The sequence below is a fragment of the Pyrgilauda ruficollis genome, unplaced genomic scaffold (assembly GCF_017590135.1).
Source record: "Pyrgilauda ruficollis isolate IOZ18807 unplaced genomic scaffold, ASM1759013v1 scaffold9, whole genome shotgun sequence".
NCBI classification, from domain to species: domain Eukaryota; kingdom Metazoa; phylum Chordata; class Aves; order Passeriformes; family Passeridae; genus Pyrgilauda; species Pyrgilauda ruficollis.
In genome coordinates, this window is record NW_024531043.1 from 2,346,564 (window position 1) to 2,370,115 (window position 23,552).

General features: G+C 43.1%; 1 protein-coding gene across 2 annotated transcripts; it reads right to left on the bottom strand.

The window, feature by feature from the left end:
* Positions 1–904: 904 nt before the first annotated feature.
* On the bottom strand, positions 905–16,747 carry SMPD4 (sphingomyelin phosphodiesterase 4). 2 transcript variants are annotated; one of them, XM_041488663.1, is made up of 20 exons: positions 16,653–16,747; positions 16,313–16,399; positions 15,517–15,659; positions 15,289–15,364; positions 14,309–14,417; positions 13,653–13,705; positions 12,955–13,106; positions 12,486–12,618; positions 11,767–11,838; positions 8,263–8,352; positions 7,855–7,959; positions 5,843–5,988; positions 5,298–5,388; positions 4,964–5,064; positions 4,517–4,680; positions 3,854–4,059; positions 3,069–3,302; positions 2,291–2,422; positions 1,998–2,126; positions 905–1,578 (listed from the first exon to the last, which is right to left on the bottom strand). In XM_041488663.1, the coding sequence occupies exons 1-20, from the start codon at positions 16,689–16,691 to the stop codon at positions 1,252–1,254; spliced, it is 2,589 nt and encodes an 862-aa protein (XP_041344597.1). In that variant the 5' UTR covers positions 16,692–16,747; the 3' UTR covers positions 905–1,251. The 2 variants fall into 2 exon arrangements, with proteins under 2 accessions (XP_041344597.1, XP_041344598.1); XM_041488664.1 differs by lacking the exon at positions 7,855–7,959.
* Between the last annotated feature and the right edge of the window lie 6,805 nt (positions 16,748–23,552).

Here is a 23,552-nt window from a genome sequence, read left to right on the forward strand (position 1 = left end):
AACTTTATATAAATGGTTTTTGGTTAGCATGGACCAGGTTTCTCACTCCAACTGACTAAGGTTGATGAGAAAGAAGAGATACTGATGCACACTGACTTCCTCTATAGATTCAGCAAATGTGTTCATAAAGATGGGGGGAACCAACAGTATAAAGGCCAAGTAACACAAATCAGTCCAGCAGGTTGGTAGCTACATTTCTTCTTTTCAGAGTCTTTCTGAGGCACCTGGCTTCCAGTGGGAGTTAATGCAGTGCACTGAAAATATTTCTCTAACTACATCAGTTAGTTTGTTTAAACAAAAAAGGCAAAAAACAACATCTCAGGAGTAGAACTGACAACTAATTCATTGTGCCTTCAACAGTGATGGGCACTCAGGTCAGTCATCAGCTGCCTTAGTGTTGGCACTTTGAATGAAAACATTTACCACAAGTAACTAATTTAATGCGTTTTTCATACTTCCCTGTGTGTCTAAGTTGCTCCTTCTGAAGTTCCTAGTGCAGGAGAATGTCAAATATCAGATGTTCCAATTATATCCTGCCCCCTCTCTCTGTATTGTGCAGCAGACCTTAAAGAGTAGCTGGGCTCTCTTACAGTAGTGTCAAGAAATTGCTGTGACCTCTGTAAATCCATGTGGTGTCATCAGTTTTAGGATGTTTTTAAATGTGGGTACTTAGTAAGCACTGACTGAGGCAGCAGAATGCTGTCAGTATTTTGTACATGAGCTAATGCAGTATCTGTCTGTTTCTACTGTAATAAATTTATTATTATTCCTGTGTTGGATGCTAACATTGTACTGCTCCTCCCCTGTTAGGATACCACGGGATGAGGGTTACTATGTTCTGTGGTAAGTGAAAACTCACAGGCTGTGAAGGTTAGGGGACAAAAATCATAAAAGGCTCTGTGTCTCATGGACCACATCCTTCCTGTCCTCAGTGAACTGGAAGAACTGGTCAAGAGGTCAGTGATGGGATACACCTGTGGCATGACTCAGTTTTATAAATACTCATGGCTCATTCTTCTCCCCTCAAAAAGAAAATCCAAACAATATAATCACTCGAGTGTACAGGAAGAGTTTTATAAAAATAAAATTTACATTGATTATCTCTACAAGGCCACATCAATGTTTATAAAACTTCATTAACTTTAGTATTAAAAAATATTTTAGGAAGAGCTGATATAATTAAAACATTTTAGTCATGGAATCTCGGGCTCATCCTTAAAACATTTATTTCTAGAAGCCAGGAAGAGGAAACTAGTGTTCATGTGGTTTCCATCCTTCGAAGAAAAAAGTCATTATTACAGCATAAAGAAAATATCCAATTAGGATAATGAATGTGCAGCCAACTGGCCCGACATAAAACCAGGATGCAAGGAAGTAGATCATCAGCAAAGAGATCAGAGTCCTGTAGCTGGCCAGAAACCTCAGACTGATCCTGGGTCCCCAGTTCTGGCTCGTTCTGTCCCTCACCACGGGGCTGTACCTGATTTTCTGTATGAGCTGGGGGTTGGTCAGGTGATAGCGACACAGTCTGCCAACAAAATCGTCCCTGGAGCAAAGCACTTCCATCTGATCAGCAAACTGAGGGAAGAGGCATTTAAAAGTTAGTGTCCTCCTGCAAATGCTGTCATAAAGTAACTTTATGATTTTCTTAATACAGAGATCAAACTGCACTGTTAAACAGCAGAACTGTCTTAGCACAGACTTGCCTTGTGTTTTCATACCTAAAAAGAATTTGCTTTTCCTGCTTAGAAGCATTCACTCTGTTACTCCCCTGTTCATCAACCATGAGTCCCTTAATAAATCACATTTGCAATGCTTTGTGTAGGAAAAGCAGAATTACAGGTAGAGAAGCAGGCCTCATACTGCTAGAAAATACCCATCTAGACCACAGTGAAGAGGAGTAAGAACAAAGGAAGTGTCCCACGGGTGCAGTGGGGTAGAAGAGGAATGTGCAGGGGAAGCCCGGGAGGAGGAGGAGGAGGCAGTGCTGTGCTCACCCTCTCGTTGAGCGCCGAGGACACGCGGAACAGGAGCCGCACCAGAGCAGCGCTCTCGTAGCTGCGGATGGGCTGGAGCTCGGTGTCCCCTTGGTACTGCAGCTCAAACCTGCGTAGGCCATTTATGATCTACAAATGGGAAAAGGAACACCTCAGCTTGCAGCTCCCACCTGAAACCTTTTTACTGGCACCTCTCTTAGCCCCAGCTAAGTTGCATTTCTCTTTGTCATAGAAGGAGAGCTTGTTTTTTCAAGAACAGCCCAGGCAGCGATAAGGAATTGTTTTTCTCTCACCTGGTACCTGCCAAGGGGTGTAAGGATGAGGCCGTTCTCGCTTGCAATGCAGTCTGGAAGCTGTTTTTTTCCATTCTCATCTTGAGCTGTCCCACACTTCATCATCATCTGGGTCAGCTGGGCTTCACTCAGCTACACAAGAACAACACAGTTCTAAAGCAGGTGTTTGATCCACCCCCTGCTTAATTTAAACTCATTAGCATTGGAAGTCTTTGACAGCCAGCTCAGATACCAAGAACTGCTTAAGAGCCCCTCAGTTAGACATTAAAATGAGATTAACCTCTCCAGATTTGCTTGTCCAATTCTAGATTAGTGCTCTGGCTTTTATCTCCCTTAGCTCCCAAAGAGTACCAAGAGCTGTCTCCTAGGGCAAGTCGGTACAAGGGAGTGTTGCTGCAGAGAAATTAATCTGTTACTTTTAAGTTTAACAGTTCATCCATAGCTGCAGTTGTATTTTTACAGCTTTACATTTAGAAGATACGGGAGAGTTTTTAAAACTGCCTGTTTGGAAACAAGAGGACAGCCTTGGTATTAGCAGGTTTGGTATAAATTACACAGTCCAAAAGAGTCATCACTTAAGGTTTGATACTTAAAAATTCAGAACACCTACCTCCATCTACACTGAAAATGGGTTTTGAAGCTTGAGAAGATGTTAGAATTTACTAGCAAGGTCTCTGGACAGCTGTGTGACCCCACACAGTACAAGAGACACAGATGTATATTTGACAAATCATGACTCTTGTTCTTGCTGCCAAGTTCTTAGAAAGATGTTACTTACCTTAAAGATCTGGCACAAATATTCCAGTGCCTTCTCCAAGTATTCATCTGTTTTTTTGATGCTGTCCTGCCCAATTTCATCAAGGTCATTGCCTGTGTAGGAACCATTCACATCAGATGGTGTGAACCTAAACCACGAGAAGAAGGACTGGCTGGCCATTGTCTCTGCAGAATGGTCTGATATGGACTTTGCTGTCTGCTGTGCCTGACAAATTAACTGGGCCAGTTTTAACACCTAAAACAGAAAACAAAAATTGTGTGAGACAAAGATAAAGGACTACTAAGCATCAACACAGGGATAAAACTGCCTCGACAGCTGAAAGTGAGAGCAATCCCAGCAAACTCACTCCCTTAGTGCATATGGATTTGTGCTGTTAGCTGGATTTCCAATAGGGCATAGGCAGTTCTGTTGAAGTTTTAAAGAAACCTCAGAGCTGCTTAAGTTCTCCAGCTGCTTTTTTTTCTTTTTCCTGCTGCTTTTGTCTGAACTGCTGGTAGGTACTGATCAGTCAGAAGATCACAGTAAGCATGTTTGAGAAGAAATACCATATATTGCTCCAAGGCAGCAAGCTGCTACATTAACTTATTATTTATCAAAGAGAAGCAGATTTTTTGCAGCTGTGCTGGACTGAGACCCCACAGGGTCCAGAACTCATTGGCAGCAAACTAAACTATTCAGTAATGCAGGGAGTGAAGTTTTCTACTTTTAAGTTCTGATACGGATGCTCAGCACTGAGAAACATCTGTCACAGTAGAAAGGCAGGTGCAAAGGAACTTGTTGCTTACCAAATTCCTGACTTCTGTGCCAAACATCTGTTTATACTGGAAGTCCTGTCCTTCCAGGCTGTAAACATGACTCTTCACCTTAAATGAGGTATCTGTAACAGCTGGAGACCGTGATGACAAAAAACTCCCACCAAGAGTGGGGCTCATAAAAAGTCGGTGTTGACGGTGGGGAATCACAAGTTCTGGCTCCAGGAATAACTGCTCTCCTAGAATTTGAAAAAAGCACTGAAGATGGTTACATAATACTGGTCTTGCTGGAGAAGGTCCAGCTGCCTTAAGGCTGCTGGGCAACTTTATTTAGAGAGAGAGTTCTGAGGGGAAGGAGGCCTTAATTAGCGTTCATTATTTACGTCTCTCTGCCCAGAGCAGAAATGTCAGCGTGCATTTAATGCAGACCATACAATGCAGCACAAGAAAAACTTACAATTGTATTGGGTTCTTTATTCTTTAAAAGAAAAACTGTGAAATGCCATATATGGTGATTGTATGAGAACTACAGACTTACTAAATCAATTGACAAACATTAGTGAAGACAGACTTCTGAATGGTGAAATAGCATGAAAAATGGGAGAGAAGTGCACCTCAGTGCTTCTGAGATGAGATGTGACTATTGTGAAGAAAGATTGAGACAGAACAACACAAGATGTAAAAATATCCTTTTACCTTTTAGGATCATTTCAGCTAGATTGGGCTGAGCAAAGACTTTAGCTACTCGGAACACCATGAGGGCATTTTTTGGACTGACCAAATCTGTCCGAAGAGCTCTGTTCAGAAATCCCACAAACAGCTTGGTATACATGAGCAGGTTCTCTTGAATGAAGGCAGCCCTGTCAAAGTGAGTACAGGATTTGTGAGTACAGCTATTTAAAGAAGTTACTACTACCAAATAAGCCACAAAGGGAATGTTTTATACTGTCTCTGGAAAGATGGTAAATTTACATTGAGACAAAAGAATATTCTCAAAACAAAAACTAGTGTTCTAAGAAATCATTCTCTAGTCTTATACAGAAATGTAACTCAGGTTGGTGCATAGTTCCTGAAATCCTGCTATTTTACTCAGGATCTCCTTGAGGTTTGGCTCAGGTCAGTCCCAGCTGCTCCCCTCCTCACCACTTCTCCGAGACGCTGCGAGGCAAAGGCTCTGTGCTTTGTGGGGGCTTTTCGGGCGCGTACCTCCAGGGCTGCAGGTAACTCAACCACATCTCAAGAACCTAGGCAAAATCCCACATAAACACACTTGAGTGCCAATACTTTTTTGGAAAGGAAGGCAGGAAGGGTTTTTTGTTAATTATTTATTTATTTGTTATATAAAGAATTCTACTGGTCTAGAAAAGAGATGTAAAGACCAAGAAACAGGAAACAGCTGCTAAACAGCAATAACTAATAACTAGTTTTAATAACTAGTTCTGTTGAGTACAGACTAAGTGGAGAAGCAAGTACATACTGCTCTGAAAGAGGCATCCAGAGGCCAGTGGCCAAAACAGTGTTGCAAAAAGATATAAAGCTTCTCCTGGACAAACCGAGGAATCACAACCCTGCAAAAAGATGCAAAGAAGTCATGTGTACAAACTGGCAGCAAATTTTAAAAATTAAACACCCAACCCTACCAACCAACAACCCAACACACTTTCACAAATGCAAAATAGAGAAAGAACTGAGCAAAACTTGTTCTTTTTTAACTGAAACTACTTCAAGCCATTGAATTTCAACTGACATTATTAATTACCAAATACTAAATTAACTTTGACCAGAATCCTCTGGTAGCATTTTCTTTTCTCTACAGACTAGTGCAATAGCTGCAGCTGAAGCTGCCCTCCCTCAGAGAATGTGAGAAACATAATCCATTAGCTCTCATATACTTTTAATAATGTACTTCTGTACTTAGCATCAAAACAGCCGAATTCAACCTCTCAAAGAAAGATGAGATTTTCATGGAGAAAGCTCAGCTTTTCAGTTCTGTACATTTCAGAGACATGCTCATGTACCAACCTTTTAAACTCCTCCAGTGGGCTGGCTGTGTGGGAGTGGGCTGAAGGGGAGAGAGGCTCTGGCTTCAGGCTGTTGCTGAAAGCATGCAGATGTTTCACAAGCAGTCTTACCACCAGCACATGCTCTTCAGTGGGCTTGAATGACTCCTACACTCAAAGGAAAAGAGAGGCACCTAATGAGTGTCATTTGCTAAATGTCCAGGGAATTCAGGAAAATTATATTCTCAGATCAAAATACAGGAAATGCTCTTTTCCTTCTAGGTTCTTCACCATAGTTTGGTGCCACCTAATTTTGGACAGGTTTGCTCCCCAGGACAAGCTGCATCGATCTTCTGCCATCAGTTCACTAAGAAACAGCAGCATATTTGAGTTGTAAGAAAAGTTATCTACAGTACTCTAATGCACTGAATTTTGGGCTAGCTTTAAAGAGCAGAATAACTTGTAGATTTCGACTTACCCTTTTCTGAAAAAAGAATATTCAGCCTTTCATTATGGCTACAAGTTCCTTGCTGCAGAAGCACAGCAGGTCCTTTGCTTATACCCATGGCCGGCTGTACTGAGTTCTCCTTCCTATGCTGGTACTCATCAGCCTTACAGGAGAGAACAATCCTAGACAGTTACAGTAAGAACAGGAACTGTTTTGAGTCCTGTGAGATCCTGTTGGTTCCAACACCCTCAGGGGGAGAACAGCCTGGGTGGGAGCAGCACAGGGAGTGATGGTGAGCCACAGTGATGCTACTAATGAGAAGTGAGTGTGTGACACAGCAGGGAGGTGAACGAGGCAAAGAAGTGCTAGTTCAAAGCACAAACTCCTTTACTGTCATCTGCCCTAAGGGCAGTGAACTAGTATCAATCCACCACTGAAGGCAGACTTTGAAATTTATATTCTGTTTCACAAAAGCTGAGAAGAATAATGTACATGAAATGTAAGTTACAGCTGCAAATATAATGGAAAGTGCTGGAAAGGTGTATTGGATTAGCTGCAAGAAGTTTCCAGTGCTTGAGGCAGGGAGGGTGTGTCTATGTCTGTGTTTATGTCCTTTCTCAGCAACGCCTGAGGCAAAGCAGATGCCTTTTTACACTCTCTAAGATTTTGAATACACTGTGCCATTCACTCCAGGCTCCATGACAGACACAGTCCTGCAGTGCAGCCAGACCTGGGACTCTTCTGAGAGGGTTAAACTTCTACCAGCTCTAATGAAGGCTGGGCTTATTTTTGACAGCTCCAACTTGTATCAGCACATTTTCTACAGTCCTGATAAGTTTATGCAAGAAGGTAGAACTCCAAGAAGTTGTGTGGTCCTTGGAGTGTGGACCAGGATCTCCACAGCAATTAGAGAGGCTGAGTACTCTGCTACAGGTCTTGAAAGGGTGCAGTTTTAAAAATCCCAAGCCCCCACTGAAGGTACCTTTGGAATTTACAAAACCACCCTATTTCAGTACATCATTTTGGGCGATGTTAGCAGTTTCTCCACATAGCAGTTCTTACAATTTCTTCTTAGCCTGGGTCACTACCATTATGATCATCACTGGTTTAAAAACTACTTTTCCCCACAAGTGTTTTTGTTGTCAAACCTTTTCGTACAGAATGGATGTGTGCCATTGTTAATTCTTAATACAGTAATTAAATAAATATAACAGTAAAAAAAGATTTAAAGTAGTATTTTCTGTGTTCCTTTCTAAACAGCACCTTGAGATATCATAGCACTTAATTAAAACAAAAAAAGATTAAAGAGCAGGGAAATGCCATGTAGTGCTAAAGAGCTTTATATACATAAGCTCAGCCCTCCCCATTCCCAAAATGAAGACCCAATGAATAAAGGGCTGAAGTAGGAAAAGAGGAATCAGCAATCTGTTCCAACAGGAATGTTTTCGCATGCACATTTCCTGAACAATCTGCAAATGTACCACTTGTGCTTTTGCAAAAGTGGACAGCCAAATTGACATTGCCACCACAAATTTAGTGTTATCCAATGACATTTCCTTGGCTAAAAACCCCCAGATGTTACCTACCTTAATCTGGGTGACAGCCATGCAAATTCTGATCTTTTCTTCCACGCAAGGTTTGCTTAAATGACTATTGTGTGAGAGGCAGAAATCTGCCATTGGTGGAGACAGCTTTGGTGCCAAAAAACAGCATAGCTGGTAAGTCTTACATTGCAAGAATGCATCTCTAGAAACAGAGTTTCCAATTAGTGCTCATAACATGCTAGTGTTTCACTCTTTTCTCCATGACCTTTACTAATACCTCTCAGTATCTGTTTCACTGAACAATTTGGTGAATTTCAATGCAATGTTCTCCAATTACAAAACCACACCTTGGCAGAAGGAGCTGCTGTACAGCCAGCACCAATACACTTCGCAGATTATATGATGGAACAAGATTCTTAAAAAGGAAACCAAATGAAAAGATGGTAATACTTGGTATGCGTGGAGGGCCTGGTAGCTGGATTGGGCAGGACTACCGTGGTGTTTACTGGAGATACTGAGTCGGTAGTGGAGAACCTCCAGCTGAGACAACAGAAACAAAAAGGAAGGGGGGAGGGAAAAAAGGAGAGAAGAGAGCAAGAGAAAAAAAAAGTGAGAATGAGCCCAAGGAAGAAGGGTGGGGGGAAAAATGAACATCACAAATACAGTCAGGGACAACATATCACAGTAACAACTGCAGCCACAGTATCCTCTTTTTTCTGGTGCTCAGTAGATTGATTCCATAGTATTTCTTATCCTTTGTCAACTTGGAAATACAACTGGGAGCAGGTGTCAAAAAACTGACTGTTCTCTTTGCTGAGCTCAGAGCAAGGACTGGTGGGGGATATGGAGCTTTTGCCAAATAAATTCCCAGTTTCAGAAGTGAACTGAACTGCAGCAACAAGGATTTACACACTGTTTATTAAAAATGAACTAAGAGAGCAATATTCTGCAAGCTTTTTTACATCTATTTTGAAAACTTTGTCATTTCTTCCTGTTCTGCTGCAGAAGCACAGTTTGTATGTGGAAGAAACTCAAATGGGACTTTCCTGGCCTGAGAAATCCAGTGTCTTCTCTCTAGTTAAAGGCCATTTGGAAGGCTGCAGGTCTTGTGAATTTCCTCAAAAGAGGAAATTACTTTTGCTGTGAGGGAAACATCACACATCTAAAAAGGCAAAGACATGCCTAGCACAGTACTATACGCTGATGCAAAAGGCACTTTGCCATAACACTGAAGTCTCTGCAAGCCTCAGCCAGATTCCTTCTTGAAGGAAGAACCTGGAACCTGACCAGTATTTTCTGACTATGACAGTGAAGAGGATACTGTGGCAACAGTGACACACATGTATGAAATTAATGAAAAAACATAAAACAAAAAATGTACACTACACAGACCCCAATGACTGTTGTCAGGCATCTAAACTAACTCTCCAGATCACACCTCTGCTGTCTTTAAACAGCCTCTACCCCATCTCCTCTGCTGACAGTTTGGCAGCTTTTGGTTTCACACCCTTGGAGTGGCAGGATTGTTACTGCAGGCTCCCCAGGAGCTTGGGCAGATTGTCTGCTTCCAAACTGACTCCCCTGCCACAGGAACCTGCAACCCTCTGGATTTTCATGGGTGTTCCACATGCAGTGCTGGGGGCTGAACACCTGGCATTGGAAGGTCAGGAAGCATTACATAAAGTTTTATCAAATGACTTCTTTTAAGTGTTTCTTGTGTTAACAGCAGAAGGGAATAGGAAAAAAGATGCTGCACACTTGGACTCTAGATCATCAGAGAGAGAAAAAACAAACAGACAAAAGAATTGGAAAATAGTTGAATTAAAAGGGAAAACAATGACAGCATAGCAAATAGCATCAACCTCAGGTTCACAGCAGACCCAAGAAAAATTCAAAGCTGTAATGTGTATCTTCTCAAAAGAAATTGTTTACTATTCATTCCCATTCCACTGCCTTCTACTTATAAAAGGAAGTCTGTGATGACATTACCAAGGCTTAGGGAAAAATCTATGACTCTCCTTCTCAGGGAAGTTACTTATCTGAGATCTGTCTTGGCCCATGAAAGCAAACAAATCTGGCTGCTGGACAAAGAGTGAGCAAGTTCTGCAGAACCTCATCCCACCTTCCAAAACAGATATGCAGCCATTTCAAATCACTGATGGCCAAAAGCTCTAGATCCAGCACTGAATGGTGACTAATTACCCTCCCTACCAAACACACAGAAGGCTAAATGCAATCAAGTGATCCTTCATAATTATCAATAATTTTAAGAATAAGGTATAGGGCCATCTTGGGTTTCCAGTCAAGGTCTTTAATGCTTGTGTTAAAACAGAACTTACACTTCTGGATGTTCTACTTCCTCCTCTGAGGAACTACAAGGCAGACTGCTCTCCCTCAGCCCACCCAGTCTACAAAGTTCAGTTTAAGCATCACAGGCTAATGAACATCCTGCTCCCAGCTGATCTGGAACCTTTCCTCAGTCCTGCAGGAGAGATCCTTCATCCAATTTATGTATCTCATGGGGAATTCCAGTCCCCCATTCCACTGTTCCACCCCCCCAAAGAGGAAGACTTCCTATTTTACATGTTCATGATTACTTCCCATCAAAAATGAAACTAAAATACCATCAGGGAGTTATGGCCTCAGGTTGTGGCTCAACACACCTTGTGGAGGATCCTGAAGTGCTGATTTCAGAGAACTGTAAGCTCTACCTAGGCCCTACTCCACCATAACGTGGAGAGTCATTGTCTGCAACTGCTGCTCCCTAGTGCTAGAAGAAAGCATCTGAAATACAGAGGGTGAACAGAGGAGAGAAGTTTAAAGCAATCATCATTTCTGGCCTAAGCACAGCGCTTGATGCACAGAGACTGGACAGACAGACAGACCAAAGGTACTTCAAGCAAAGCCTTTCCATCACAGGTGCACAGCCATGCTGCTGGGAGTCCCAAGTGGAGACTTTGCAACATTAGTGAGTTTGCATTTTGACCTCAACTTTGAGAATAAAAGACAAAACCCATCACATTTCAGCTCTCCAATATTTTTCCCTAGCAAAATATAAATGTGGTTTATTTCATATCCTGTGGAGTGAAGGATTAGAATTTTTCAGTCAACTCCCATATTACACTTCCACACAGGAATAAATCCTGAGTAGCTTTTATTATTTCTCTCCCCTTCTATGAAAGTCCCACTGTGACCCAGAGGGAATTCAGAGGATCAGTATTTTCTCCTTCAAATTCCCTTTACATTTATAATGCCTTCAATCTTAGCCTCCCCAACACTTACTTACTTCTTACATGCAGTAGTTTGTTACTGAACAGGCCACCACAAACTGCTTACAACAGTGTATTATCTGAGCAAGAGCTTGTCAGATAATCCAAATTCTGTAGCTACAGAACTGCTTCTGACACCATTATGGTGAAAAGCATCTTTTGGAACATGAAACAAAAATAGCAGTTTAGAAAGATTTTTTAAAATTTGGATTTAGGCTAAAAATGGTTATGGATGTTAGAAATTACTAATTGGTATTTCAGTAACAGTTGCTATCTCTGCTGGAAATCAATTTTGGTTATTTTTAGCAGTCATGTTGCCCCAGTGGGATTTAACACAATGGTTTTAAAGTGGCATCTTCTCAATCATTAGTACTTTGATTAGTGTATTGATGTTCAGATTGTTGTGACCATCCCACAAACTCATCTTGAACAAAAAAAAGAAACAAAAACCAGAACAAAACTAACACAACTTCTGCAATGAAGGCAAATCTGGATGACACACTTATTCACAACATTCTTTGTAACTGGATTATCAACTCTGGCACACTTATGTAGATACTCTGGTAAATTATTTCGTTCCTTTGGACCAGTATACAAAAATATATTCTGCACAGAACAGGAGATTTACCCCAAGGTAAGAGCTCAACCACCAGGTGATGTTCACAAGTGCAGTACAAACTATTACCTTGACGTGAGGGGACTGCATTTTCTGATACATTTCCAGTGAATAATGATGAAGCCACATTTCAACAAAGATCTGCAAAACAAATATTTTCTCAGCTAGGGAAAGAGAAGTAATCCCACACTGTCAGTCAGAAGATAAGTGTAAGGCAGACCACAGTATATAACTTGAAAACTAAGCTGGTACTAAGTACTAGTAAACAGACAGCACCTCTTCAAGATGTTTCAGGTCACCATGCCAATGGCTGAGATGACAAACTCTTAGCACCTGCCAGGCATCAATTAGTCAGCTCAGCAACATGATACAAACTTGTTTCAGAATAACTGCTAAATCCAGATTTCCTTTTCCTTCCCTGATAATTTGTTCATTATCATCCCTTGATAATGAACAAATCCAACTTGGCTGTGTTTAACATTTGCCTTTGCATAGAGCATAGAATTGGTGTAAGATTTAAAAAAGAAAATCAGATGCAGAAACTTTTCCAGAAAAAAATACTCAAATGCCTGAGATCAGCTGTTAGATCCTTAGTCTAAGAAAAGATGCTATGTGCCTTTCTAAGCTACAACTTAACAGCTACACAGTGCTTTTTGTGGCATAAACAGGAAGCAACAGCTGCACTGCACTGCACACCGGCCTATCTGCCTCTGCTTTAAAAAGAAGAGATCCCTCAGTGAGCAGAAAAAAAATGTTGCAGGGCATTTCCTTCCTTAAATGCCAGGTACCTGAAGCAGTGTTTCTGATCTCCAGATCTCCTGGGAGGCTGGGTCAGCGTTCACAGAGGGCTGGTGGGCGATGTGCCGCTTCAGCAGGCTGGTGTGGTGCATGCCATAGGAGGAGAAGGGCACTGCTGGGGACCTTGGAGGACAAATGCATGCAATTACACAAGTCAGGAGGGCTTGGTGCAGTACAGGGGGATGTAGGGATGCATCACTGCTTTGAATCAGTATTTTATACACTTTAAAACAGTCTTTCAAACTGCATAATTGATTACACATTGCAAACTTCTGCAACTTCCTCTAATTACTAATCACTTCAACTCTAGCTATAACCAAACACTGCAACACTGTTCCTAAGTAATAACTACATACAGATAAAGTGTGGAGGTGTTTTCTACCCGTTTGATTTTGTTCCAACAAGCCATATTTTGCCTGCACTGTCCCCACAATTCCCCCCTAACACTGGAGCCATTACCTGGGAGTAGGGGAAGGGATGGCTCCCCCAGGATTTGAAGAAGGTGGGGGAAGGACACTTCCTTCTGTGGGTAGGAAACACTTGAGGTACGTGTCCACCAGGATGAAATAAGCACTGTTGGAAGGGCTGACATGATGGGTGACAGGTGAGTTCTGTAAGAGACACACAGGATGTACCTGGGGTTAAACACTGCTGCTTTAAGCCAGTGTTGGGGAGGGATGCCAGACCCCCTCAGCATAAAGAAGCCCAGTGGTTAGAAAGGGTGAACGGGCAGCAAAGATCCCTTGGAGCAAAGGAAAATGAGCTGTCAGAGAAGGCTGCTGCAGCAATGACTGTAACCAAGCAGAAGAGAGGTAACCAAATAACCTCAGGGCAGAGGAACCAAATAACCACAGCCCACAGCACCAAGCTGTGGTTCTGACTGTAGAGGAACCCTTACTGGGTACAGGAGGAGAGAAACCATTTGGAATCCACTGCCTGCTCCCTGCTGCCATGAGACTGCTTACTGGTGTATCCAAGATGGGTATTTTGTTTTTTATCCAGTCTTGGATCACCAAGTGAACCAAAGCAATAACAAATTCCAACAGAACAGATGAAACTGCTGTTAATTTAGCCACACAGCATCACAGCCAGCTCTTAAGAGAATTAAGGAGAAAGGCCAGTACTGTTTTAAGGGGAAAAATACAAAAGGTACTTACCTTCTGAGTAATCAAACTGATTGCAAAGTAAAACATGTAATACTCAAATGGATCTGGAAGAACAGAGTTAAGGATCACATAATAAAAACCAGGTACAGTTGTTAGATATTGGGAGATGCTGAACAGACACTACCTTTGTATTTTGTCAGTGCTAAAAGCTCTAGCTTGCTAGAGCTTTTGAGCAAATTCAGCCTTGGCTTCTTGCTCTCCAGCTGGCTGAAACATTGGTAATTGAGGTGTTCTCTGTGTGGCAAAGTGTGTTTGTGCTACTCTTGGTACATCTGACTGCTTCAAACGGAAACCAGCACAGCTACACTGCTTCCAGAAGTACTCTAGCTGCAAAGTGAACGTGCCCTTTTCCCACCATATTGCATAAACTACAAGCAATTACAAAAACAAAAATTGTGAAATACAGGCTCTGCTCAGAAACACTGGGAATTTTGTTGTTGACTTGATGAAGGCCAGAAATTCCTCCAACAAGGGTTTATGAGGACACGTTTATTTTAAATTGTAATCTAAACATTTCTAATCAGCCCAAACTCTTCAGCATGACCATGATTTACCCCACACAGATAAGAAATGTTTAACTGAAACACTCATGATCTCTCAGTTTTAGATATTTTTAAAAATTAGATACTCTTCAATTAAAAGGATACTAAGAGCCAAATTCAAACCTAAACCACCAGAGGAAGGAAACTGGACTTTGTTGTGGTATAAAGAGCATTCTGGTAGAACTTGCTCTTGTATTGAAGCCTTCACAGGGCCCTGAAAGACAGAGTAATGAAATATTAATCTGGGTGCTCAGGATATTGCAAAGTATGTTTTCAGATAGTGAGATTCTGCATTCCAGCATTCTGGGATGATCTCTACATTCAGCTCAGTGACTATATTGCATTGCAGTAGTTCCATGTCCAAATGCAGGGTCTTTAGAGAACTCTCAACTTTCTCTCTGAAAATGAGTATTCATTTTTTTTTTAATTTAAATTCAGTATTTTTTTAAAAAGCCTTTACAGTAACTTTCTCAGTTGGAGTGGGAGCAGCAGGGTATTGGTGTTTGGCTGCTGGTTTTGTCCAGGTAATTGAGCTGTGGACCAGCAATTACTATATATTTAAATGAGGTTTCCTTTTGTCAAAGCCTGTAGGACCATCTGAACCAATTTCTAGATAGCATGTAGACGGTAGCAATAGAAGAAACACAGCAAAACAACTCTGCAGATGAATACTTTTGTTGGAAATGTGACACTTCACATCCAGGAGAGCAGTCAGACTTCAAACACACGGGCACACAGCACAGGCAGGGAAGGCACTGCTCTGTGATAACTTTAGAAAACTACTTTCGATCCTGCAACTTCCAATAACCACACAGCTCTCTGGGGACAGAGTAAGAATCACAGTGCAGCTTTCTTGGCTGAACACACATATCCAGCTGCTGAGAACCACAATCTCCTAGAGATTTTATGGCTGGGAACTCTCCTCCTCCACTCAAGAGCCATTTCAAGCAATGGGTCTGCTCTAAACCTGGAGCACTGAGGCTACACCTTGGCCTACACTGAAATGTAGGTACGAAGTGCATGCAAAGTTCCAACAGCTTCCACAACAACTACATTCCCTTCTTACAAACTATTCAGTTACTCACTGGAAGATATGAGACTGGGAAATCATATCTGTACTCTTCTGCTTGGAGTTTGTAAACCAGCTTCATCATCGGGCCACTGCAAACAAGCATCAGAGAGTGAATCCCATGGTAAATACCCTCTGCTGCCTCACTTCTGTGAACTTAGGTTTGCACAGTGGAAAAAGGCCAAACACTGGTCATTTGTTCACCAATCCATTTCTTAATCTGTGCTGAAAGGAATGAGTTTACCTGGGATCCAGGAAATCCAAGGCCACAGAATATTCATTAGGGTTTGTTCTTCCTTGCAAGCAGCGCAGATTCCAGCCCACGATGATGCCATCCAGGCTGCCAAAAATGCTCTCCACCAGCCACGGGAAGATGCCATGTAGTTCCTTCAGGGCAAACAGAGACAAAGAATTAATGTGCACAATTCCTCACTTGGACAATCTCTACTGCATGTACTAGACCACACAAAGATACATCAGCCATTTATTTATGTCTGTTTCTGGGTTATCACTGGGCAAATCATCCATTCAAAACATTGCACTGTAACATGGCAATCATGGGAGACCTAGCCTGATTGCTGATCCTACTGAAGTTACAACAATGCTCACCAGCATCACTTGCAGTTATTTGCCACATTTTAAAAACAAGTTTTCTTTGTCAACTGAGGCTGAAAGGTATTAATGAAGGGCAGTGAAATGAAACAACCCTTTAATGACTAGAAAAGGTTCTTAATTCTTGGCAACACTGCATTCCCACTGTTTCACTGGAGGCCCCCAAAACCCAGAATCACAGAATCAGTTAGGTTGGAAAAGAGCTGAGATCATCGAGTCCATCCCGTGACCAGACACCACCGAGCCAAGCAGACCACGGCACTGAGTGCCACTCCCTGAACACCTCCACGTGGCCCCACCACCTCCCGGCAGCGCCAGACAGTTTGTCTTGACAAGACAGAGAGGAACGCAGAAAACAGTAATATAAAAAACCAATTCCCCTGCAGCTTGCCAAGCAGCGAGGCTCTGAAGAAGCCGGGGCTGCTCACCTTGGCGGGCAGCTCCTCGATGACGGTCTCCAGGTCGCGGCACCTCTGCGCAAACGGTTTGTTGACACAATCCGCCTTCAGCGTGGCCTGGTACAAAGCACAGGGGAAATCCGATCACGGCTGCGGGGCAGGACAGCACTTACCGCGGCCATGACGGCGAGAATCCCCCCTAGCGCCGCTCCCGGCGCGGCACTCCTCACACCCGAGGGCGGGGGCCGGGACAGCAGCGCCTACCGAGACACCGCTCCGCTGCCGCCCGGCCCGGCCCGGCCCGGCGCATTCCCGCGGGCTCGCCGCGCTGCATTCCCCCAGCAGGAGGAGGCCGTGTCCCCGCACTCACCAGCAGGAAGCTGGGCTGCTGCAGGTGCGGCCCGGCCATGCCGCCGCTCCGCTCCCGTCCCTCGGAGCCCTCAGCGCTGCCCCCGCCCGCCGCCGCTCGCGCCCCGCGCCCGCGCGGCCCTTGCGCGTCACGGCCCGCGCGGATGACGTCACGGCGGCGTTGCCATGGAGACGGCCCCGCGCTGAGGGAGGGCACGGCCCGCGGCCGAGCAGGGCAATATCCCGAGCCGGGAGCGACCCTCAGGGATCAGCGAGTGCACAGGCCACCCCCGCAGTCCCGCCCTGTGTCTGCCTGAGGGCGTTATCCAAACACTCCTTGAACTATGTCAGGTTTGCCCTGGGGAGCCTCTTCCAGTGCTCAGCCACCCTCTGGGTAAGAACCTTTTCCCAACATCCAGCCTAAACCTGCCCTGACTCAGTTTTGTGCCATTTCCTCGAGTTCTGTCCCTGGTCACCAGAGATGAGATCAGTGCCTGCCCCTGCACTGCCCCCCCATGAGGGTGCTGAAGACCGCAATGAGGTTTCCCCTCAGTCTTCTCCAAGGTGAACAAAGGGCCCTCAGCCGCTCCTCGTGAGGCTTCCCCTCCCTTCCCCATCCTCATGTCCCTCATCTGGATGCTCTCTGATAGCTTAATGTCTTTTCTACACTGTGGTGCCCAAAACGGCATACAACATTCATGGTGAGGCTACCCCAGTGCGGGGCAGAGTGGGACAATCCCCTCCCTTGCCTGGCTGGCCATTCTGATGTCCCCCAGGACACGCAGTCCCTCCTGGCTGCCAGGGCAATGGTGACTCACATCCAACTTTCCAGGACCCCCAGGTCCCTTCTGTTATGAATGAAGTTCTATATGTCTAATTAATAACAAAAAAAATTGAATTTAGCAGCAATTTTAATTGAGCAGCAATTTTATATAAATGAATACAATACAAAAATTTGGCAGTGATTAATTAGTATGATTAAGGTTTGTATGAAGCATAAGAAAAACCGACCGGGGAATGGGGAGGGATTCTCACCCTGCCTCACGTACAAAACAAAGGAATCCAAACGAAACTTATATACTGCATGCTAATAGATATTCATCAATATTTTTCCATAAATCTCCTCCTCCTTTCAATTCTTGAAATCCACGTCACTATACTGCGTAGTGCATGCTCCATTTGTTGCTAGGGGGTCTCCTGGCTTTTTGGTGATCTCTTCAGAGGAAGGCTCACTGTCTTCCTCGCTGTCCCCTCAATAACTTTACAGGTTGCACATGCACACTAAGCTTTGTGTTATGTAAGTAAGCATTATGCTTCAAATAAGCCTTATTATTTCATATAAGACCATTACTTTAGACTCCATGTCTGGAATCGTCCCAGCTTTGTGCATCCCAAGGCCGATTCTGCTTTGGGATCTTGCTTATCTCAATACTACATCCTGTATCCTGTTTTTCACATGTAACATCAGCGAAGGGGCCCATTTGCTTTGTAACACTAATCACATATACTTTTCCTTTTTATTTTATAACAATTATTTTCTGAAATATTGATATAGTTACAATTTAGTTAGCACGAATCACATCCATTTATCACACTTCCCACAGCCGCTCCCCAGCCTCTCATTCCCCAGTCCGCACACACAGCCAGGACTGCCCTGTCCTAGGTGCAGGATCTGTGCCTCTTGTTGAATCCCATGGGGTGGGTGATTTACCGAGGTCCCTCTGCAGGGCTCCCTGCCCTCCGGGGAGTGTCCCACAGCCCGTGTCTGGGGCTTTGTTTCACGGCTGTTGTCAGAGATCTGCTGGGCACTCACATAATAACCAAATTAACAGTACATGCTTAAAGATCTATCAACTGTTTTACAACAGTTTTTAACCTATTTTTAACAGTTTTGGTTCGTTAATTTGAGATTGTATTAATGTTGAGATTTCTTGGTTAATGTAATAACGAGTGTGGTGGGTTTGGTGTTGGTTAATTACTAGTGTGCTTATTTTTGTTGCGAGATAGGATTAGGAGAAAGGTAAAGTAAGTTCAAAAGGTATGTGTCTAGCTTTCTAGTAGTTAGAGACTTTGTATCACTTCCCTAAATGTCTCTTGTGTTAAACCATAACAAGGGCAAAGGCTACCTCACTGATAGCACACACCTCCAGACTGCTCAAAAGGACAGGTCTGTCCAAACTATAACGCTCGTGTGTGTGTGCTGTGAAAAACGCCAATCACTTGTTTTTAAAATTTTAATAGTAATAAAATGCTTATAAAAATAGTAATATAATTAGAGTAATAAAAATTTGGACAATTAGGATTTAGGATGAGACAATAAAAACACACGGTCCAGGTACCTCTTTCTGGACAAAATAAGCCCGAAGAAGGACACACGTTAACAGAGGATTAACCCTTAAAAGCTATGGTCCGCTGCATATTCATATATCTCATACATGATGCATAAATTCTATTCAAACACAGGATTCTGTCTGGTCAGTGTCAGCTTTTTTCTCTGAATCCTAACAGCCTCTTCATGGCTGAGCGAGGTGGGAAGAAGTTAGTTTCTTCTGATAAGGGAGCAATAAATTCTCTTTCTCTGAAAGTTTTAGGTGTCCTATGGCTGCTATCTCGGTGCGAGTCCTCTCTTTAAAAAAAGTATCTTACATAGCATAGTTTCTATTTTAACATTATGTTGAAGAAAATTAATACAGCATAACTTTCTAACATACCACTTATTAATTTCATATTTGCGAAAAGTCAATCATAAAGTACGCATTTTTCACATGTGTCCTGTGCTGTGTGTGATGCACACAAGTGTGCGTGTCCTGTGTGTGATTCCTGCCGTGTCCTACACGTCCCATTGCAGACAGAGGCTAGCTGTGAGTGAACGCCGCTCCTCGAGGGGTCTGTCCATCCTCCAGGTGGGGATAACGAGCTGCTTCAGCTCCAGAAAAAGCTGCTGGGGTTTGATGGCAAGGATTCCGCGCTGTGTTTACTTGGCTGTGAAAGTTATATGGGTGGGTGTCAGGGACTAAGGAAACGTAAAGCTGGTGTGTTTTCAGTGGGTGATAGGATCCGAGAAAGATTGCAAGAGGAAATAAAGGATTGGGTGAAAATGTGGAAACACAACACTGGAGGTGCTCATTAGGGAAGGCTCAGTGATGCCTGTTCAAACAGACAGCTGCATGGGAGAAATGTATCCAATCACTTTAAGCACTAATGGGGCCGCTGAGGAGAACTGTGGAACGACAGTTTGGTGTGCTCTGGAGCCTACTGAAATGGATGGTATAAGTTCATTATCCCCCTTACAGAGAGCATTTTCACATGCGTATATCAAGGTTGTAGATGTATTTTTTCCCATTTTGCAGATGCAAAGACCAAAGTCAGAAAAGTCACCTCACCTAGGTTTCCTCCGATATGCCACTTATCTAGGTTTCCTTTTTCCCTTCCTCCCAAATTTTAGCTGCCTTTAAGCCACAGCAACAAGAAAGGCTTTTTTTCTGTTGTTGGTATTTTTTTCCTGGGAGAAGTATCCCTGAGGGAGTTGGAGGTTGAGCTGTTTTCTGCAAGTATGGATTCCGTGGTTTTGGGCTTGTTTTATGTTTTTATCATGCATTGTCAGAGGTTTCTGACAGGCAAAGAAGTGACTAACCAGCCATAACAAGAGCTCTCCTGGGTAGCCTCACATTTTGTCACCTTGGTGTAATCACTAGAGCGTCATTCAAACTGTACAGAGGTAATTAGGTTAATGTACTTGTCATAAAGATGAATAAGGAAATTTGTGCATAGAATATTGAGTTAATGCAACACTCAGTTACCAGAAAATCCATGAAGAAAAGAGAGTCTAAATTCTGCAATGCCAGCTTGCACTGTGATGATGCTCAGGTTAAACATTTGGGACAAGAACCAGACTGTGGTTCTGGTGCTCACAGTGCTGGCTCTGGAGCTCATACAGCCTTTTTTTTCTAAAAGCAGTACTAAAAACCTTTTGAATTAATCCATATGGGGCATCCACTGCACCATCCACAGGCATAGATGGGAAGTTTGGGTTCAGGAGTGTTACATCAAGGCTTTAGGAAGCAACTTTTCCCCTTTAAAATGAAGTGGTGTAGTGAGAGATGCCTCCTTTTATATAGAGCTGATGAACATCAGAGGAGAAACAGGAGCTTTGGGACACTCCAGCTTCTCCTGAAGTCTGACTCAGATGCAGCAAACAAGTCCAAGCTGGGAGCATGTGACTGTAACTGTAACCTGGTTTTGCTGATTAATGAAAGGAAAAGACAAATTAGAAATAATCTAATTTAAAGAAATAGCATAGGCATCTGATAACATAGTCAGACCTTGTTGCTTTTACAGGATTAATTTAGTCTCTTCCTGTAAGTACAGGTTAGAGTGTTCTAACAGTGGAGATCTGTCAAATGTTTTCTTTTGGCTGGAGAATTGTTTGGGTGTTGATATGTCAGGGATGGGTGAAATGATCAGAAAACATCCAGTGTGTTTAGCTGTCATGGGAACAAAATCAGACTACCAGTTAATGAGAAATCATCTGGAACAGGGCCTGGATTCATATAGCTGGGGAGAAAAGGGGAATTTTCAGAACTGTCATTATGTTTCTAACCCAATCAAAGTCACTTCTGTCTCCAAAGCTGTTCAGTTCATGCAGACACCAGCTTTATGCTGTTCCTGACGTGCACAGGCCTGCTAAGTCTGTCAGTCAGAGTTCCACTTGGCTGGAGATGAGACTTCATGTGTAGTCTGAGAAAACATTAACTCACCCAGTGCATGTGATGGCTTCTACTGTGAAGGAAATATTAGCAGCATTGAACCATTGCAGGATGAGGCATCCCCATCTCCACCCAGTTTGAGTGTGTGCAGCTCTTTGGGCATCCATTGTCATTTTTCCTAAAGATTTCTACAAATTTGTTATATTTTTGTCTGGTTTCTGCAGGCAGAGATTGCTTAAGATATTGCATGACAGCATGGTGTCAGGAGTTCCAGCTCCAGCTTGCCTCCCACAGTCTTGAGAGTACCTTAAGAATAGTCTGATTTAATAAGCAGTGTATTTTGTGCCTGTTTATGGGTACTTGGAGTTTTGCAATTTTGGCAGTCCAATTTTGAAGATTTTTCTTCTCCATATGAAGCACTAGAAATTTGGTTTTAATTAAAATTGGATTTCTTGCATAATCACATGAATCCGGGAGCTTGAGACATAAGTAATCTCAGTATTTCAACACTTGGGATAAAATATGAGTACTGGTGGCAGAGTGTGTGAACATAATGCATTATGCAGGGGGATAAAGCAACTCTTGGATCAAGAGTCTGAGGAAGATGCATATGGTGACCATTACTGAGTTTTGCTTTTTTATTATAGTGGTTGAGGTCTGGGATTGGACTTTGGAAAGTTAAGCCACACTTAAGGTACCATTTTCCATTATAGTTGCTGGTGGTCCATATTCTGACTTTAAGTAAGGTTAGTCTGGGTGAGAAAATGCTTTGTGCCATTTGTGAGAAGCTTTTCCTGTTGATTTTGAAGGAAATAGTGCTTCAACCTGATAACTGTGCTTTCATTTCCAGAAATTTCCCTGTTTCTTAAACAAGATCTTGTTGCAGTAAGATAAGGATGAATTGCTCAGCTTTAGCTAATACTTGAAGCATGCAGTAGGAGCTCTGCTTGCTATTTATACTTTGCCAAATTGATGTTCCTGTTTCTCAGTTCACCAGGTTTCTGCAAAGTGCCGCTGACAGCAAAGTCACCTTCTCCTCGTGAGCTGCAGTTCTGCCCGTGGGGCTGTGGAACAGGGCACTGTGCAGGAGGGGGCTGCCTTTGGCTGCACCTGCATCCTACCCTGGGTGTGCACAGTGCTCCACAAGCCTGAGGGGGGAGTGGGCTCGTGATAAATGCTCCTCTGTCTGTGGAATTTGCTATAGAGCCCTGAATCAGCCTCTAAATCCGGTGCATTTCCAGCTGTGCAGTCTGGGCCTTCCAGAGAGAATCTTTGTTTGTCATGTAATTACTGTTCTCACTTAGAGCACGGACCTCTTTGTGTTCCAACACATTTCCAAGTGTCTTCCCAACCTCAGGATATCCACCAGTGTGGTGGAGAAGCATCTGTCCTGCTGCAGAGGGACAGTGATAGTCCTAGCTCCACAGTGCTGGGTACCTGTGAATGTGGTCACTCTTTCTGTGTCCCTGAAAGGCAGCTTCTCTAGCTACAAGATTTGTGTTAGGTGAGTATTCCCAAGGAACCTGCTGAGCTACCACCATGGCAAGATGTCCTTGGATTAGTTTGGCATCCAGGTCCTTTTACAACCCCTGTACTCAAAAAAACCCCAAGTAAATACAGCACTAAGCTGCTTAATAAAATGAAATAAAATAAAGAAATAATAGCCTTAGGAAGGGGGGCAGTTCAGAGCTATAATATGAATGGAATAAGCTGTAGCTGGTTGGTTTTGTAACTGATACAGTATTTAAAGTTATTTTTATCCTTCCACTTAAAACCAGATACTGCCATTCTTAAAGAGCATGGAATCAATTTAATGATACCTTTAATAATCTTTGCTTTCCTTTTGAAAGCCATATTTTGGAAGCAGAATGTCTCTCCCACTAATGGCTGTCTGCCAAGTGGCTTTCATCTTTATCCTTTCTGATTCTGCAGCCTTGTACCCATGTGAGTAATTTGCTCTCAGAGCATGTTGTTTTTAGCTCCTGGCAGTCAAGAAGAGAGAAATCAATGTAGATTGCTGGGGTGAGTGACCAGGAGGTGAAACTTGAAAGCCTTGCATATTGGCTGCTTCAGCCTGACAAGCATAATGAAGTGTGCCTGAATGGGGAACTGCATGGAGCCATGAAGGAGGATCAGTCACAGGACCTCAGAAGAGACTATAAAAAAGAACAAATACATAAGGTCTCCTGAGGCAGAAAGTCGAGACTCATGTAAGA

Coding starts and splice junctions, on each gene's coding strand:
- SMPD4 (XM_041488663.1), bottom strand. CDS start 16,691: ATGGCCGGGCCGCACCTGCAGCAGCCCAGCTTCCTGCTG. Junction 7,960..8,262: donor AGGCCCTCCACGCATACCAA/GTATTACCATCT, acceptor TTGGCACCAAAG/CTGTCTCCACCAATGGCAGA. Junction 2,127..2,290: donor CACCCCTTGGCAGGTACCAG/GTGAGAGAAAAA, acceptor TCCCATTTGTAG/ATCATAAATGGCCTACGCAG.